Genomic DNA, 2638 nt, shown 5'->3' with positions numbered 1-2638 from the left:
CGGTACATATTGCATGGCGCACTGGGTGTTACAGGCAAACAATGAATCATGGAGCACTACATCAAAAACTAATGATGTACTGTATGGTGACTAACATAACATAATAACAAATTTAAAAAAAACAAAACACATTTTCCACCAAGAAAAAAAAAAAAAGAAATGTGATATGCAGCATGGGACCCTGTGCTCCGTTAAAACTAGAAGTTGATTGTGAAATGGATATTGGGGGGTAGTTGCTCTCCAGCACAGGGGCCCTGCTGGCAGTATCAGGGCCATGAAAGGGAGTGTTGTTTCCCCTGAAAGTGGCAATTCTGGGAAGAAAGAAATCAGGGTGGGTCCAGTGCAAGCCTACATTAAAATAAGTTTCCTTCCAAAACATTTACTTAGTATGTTGTACTTATCTCTATTACTGTGCTTATTCACATTTTATAATTATGTGTTTACTTGTCTGAGAACCTTATTAATCTTTTTTAAAAAAAAATATTTGAGAGAGACAGAGATAGTGAGAGAGAGAGCATGAGTTGGAAGGAGGGGGAAAAGCAGACTCCTCACTGAGCAAGGAGCCCTATTAGGGGTTGATCCCAGGACCTTGGGATCATGATCTGAGCCGAAGGCAGACACTTAACTGACTGAGCCACCCAGGTGCCCCAACCCCTGATAAATCTTGAAGTTCTCTAATTATATGGATTGCAGTTTTTTTATGTATCTGTATCTTTATCTCATAATTTTTGTCTTCTTTCTACTTATTTAGAAACTCAGTACCTAGTGCAATTCTTGGTATGTGTTAAACTCCCAATAAATACTCTTTGCATAACTGAGTTGATTCATCTTCTGTTGGTAAAGGTCTATATTATTTCCTTGCTCTCTTTCCTCTAACTCATGACTTCGCTGACCATTTTTCTACACACATTATTCTCTTTACTGCGCTCTTCACATCTTTGTTTCTTAAAGTGTAGATCAGAGGGTTAAGGGTGGGTGTGATGATCGTGTAAAAGAGAGAAAGGAACTTCCCCTCATCTTGGGATGTGCTATTCTGTGGCTTCATGTACATGTAAATGACTGTTCCATAAAACAGAGTTACTACTGTGAGGTGGGAGCCACATGTATTAAGGACCTTACGCCACCTTGCCTCTGATTTGATCCTCACAACTGCTTGAGTGATAAATCCGTATGAGATGAGAATTAGTGATATAGGTGCTAGAAGAAATACCACTCCAAGAGCAAATACAGTGATCTCAATTACTTTTGAGTAGACACAAGCCATCTTGATCAATGTTGGCATCTCACAGAAAAAATTATCCACCTCTCGGTGCCCACATCTGGGCAACTTCAAAGTTAAGGAGCAAACAGTTAAGGCACTGCCAAGGCCACCCAGCCAGGCGGTGAGCACCATCTTCTGGCAAAGCTGAGGGTGCATTATCACTGTGTAGTGAAGAGGTTGACAGACAGCAGCATAGCGGTCATAGGCCATCACAGCCAAGAGAAGACATTCAGCGGCTCCCAGGTCAAGGGCAAAGAAGAATTGGAGCACACATCCTCCATAGGTAATAGACCTTGTTGGACCCCATAGATTCACCAGCATCTGGGGGATAATGCTAGTTGCATAGCAGAGATCCAAAAAAGACAAATTGGATAAGAAGAAATACATGGGAGTGTGGAGCTGGGCGTCTAGGTAAGATACAAGAATGATGGTTGTGTTTCCTACCAGAGTCACAATGTAGAAGATGAAGACAAGCCCAGAGATGATGCGTTCCAGTTGGGGTCGATCAGAAAACCCCAGCAGGATGAAATCCGTAGTGGAACTTCCATTGTTTGTGTCCATGGCTCCTTAGGAAAGTCTAGGAGACAAACCACGGTAATCAAAATAGCATCAGCTCTAGGCAGAAATAAAAATCTTTGTAGTTTGCTCTGAGTATCCCAGATGCAGTTGTTGGTGTGCTCTCTCCCGTTTGGAACACCTCTGTTAACACTCTCCCTGTGTTCAGTGCCCAAAGCCTCTCCATGTTTACTCATAACTAGAGTGGTTCTGAAATAACATGGTAACCCCATCACATGAATTGTACTGGAGGGTCTTAATGTGCCATGACACCTATGGTCCTGTGTATTTTGAGTAAGTAATAAGTCCGTGAAGTTAATGATGTAATTGAAGAGTGGGGTGTTTTGATTTTTTCCTTGTTGAAATTATGACATAAGCATACTTGGTCCTGACAAATTTTTCCCTTATCAAAAGAGTGGAGTTTGAGATAAAAAGTTAAATGACCCATTTACGTGCGATAAGTTCCCTCGTTTGGTAGCAGGATCATTTTCCATATTCATTTCTGAGTGTGCACATTCCAGCCATTGTAATTTCCATCACTACCTACCTCCTCCTCATGTTTTCCCTCCTCTTCCACATCGCAGACACCTCTGTTCCTGTATCAGTTCTGGTGTTCCCCACTCTACTGACCTTTTTTTGTGCATGTGTTTTTGGTGCAAGGAAAAATTATCTTTCTTATTAACCTTGATTTCCATGTACAAATGCCATGTGTTTCCTGGAATACCTTTCATGACTGAAATTACACCTTTGAAATAGACTGTTGACTTGTTGCAGAGTTAAAAGCTGAACTAATTCCAGAAACATTTGGTTTCCATATACATA

The 2638-nt window shown here is 41.1% G+C and overlaps 1 protein-coding gene across 1 annotated transcript; it reads right to left on the bottom strand.

The window, feature by feature from the left end:
* Positions 1–877: 877 nt before the first annotated feature.
* Positions 878–1822, bottom strand: LOC130542210 (olfactory receptor 2W1-like). The gene has a single exon (XM_057304856.1). It carries the CDS (start codon positions 1820–1822, stop codon positions 878–880), a length of 945 nt encoding a protein of 314 aa, XP_057160839.1.
* Between the last annotated feature and the right edge of the window lie 816 nt (positions 1823–2638).

Source organism: Ursus arctos, unplaced genomic scaffold (genome assembly GCF_023065955.2).
Source record: "Ursus arctos isolate Adak ecotype North America unplaced genomic scaffold, UrsArc2.0 scaffold_31, whole genome shotgun sequence".
Taxonomy (NCBI): Eukaryota; Metazoa; Chordata; class Mammalia; order Carnivora; family Ursidae; genus Ursus; species Ursus arctos.
Note: the sequence above shows the minus strand (reverse complement) of the source record. Positions and strands in the feature narration are given on the sequence as shown.

Coding starts and splice junctions, on each gene's coding strand:
- LOC130542210 (XM_057304856.1), bottom strand. CDS start 1,822: ATGGACACAAACAATGGAAGTTCCACTACGGATTTCATCCTGCTGGGG.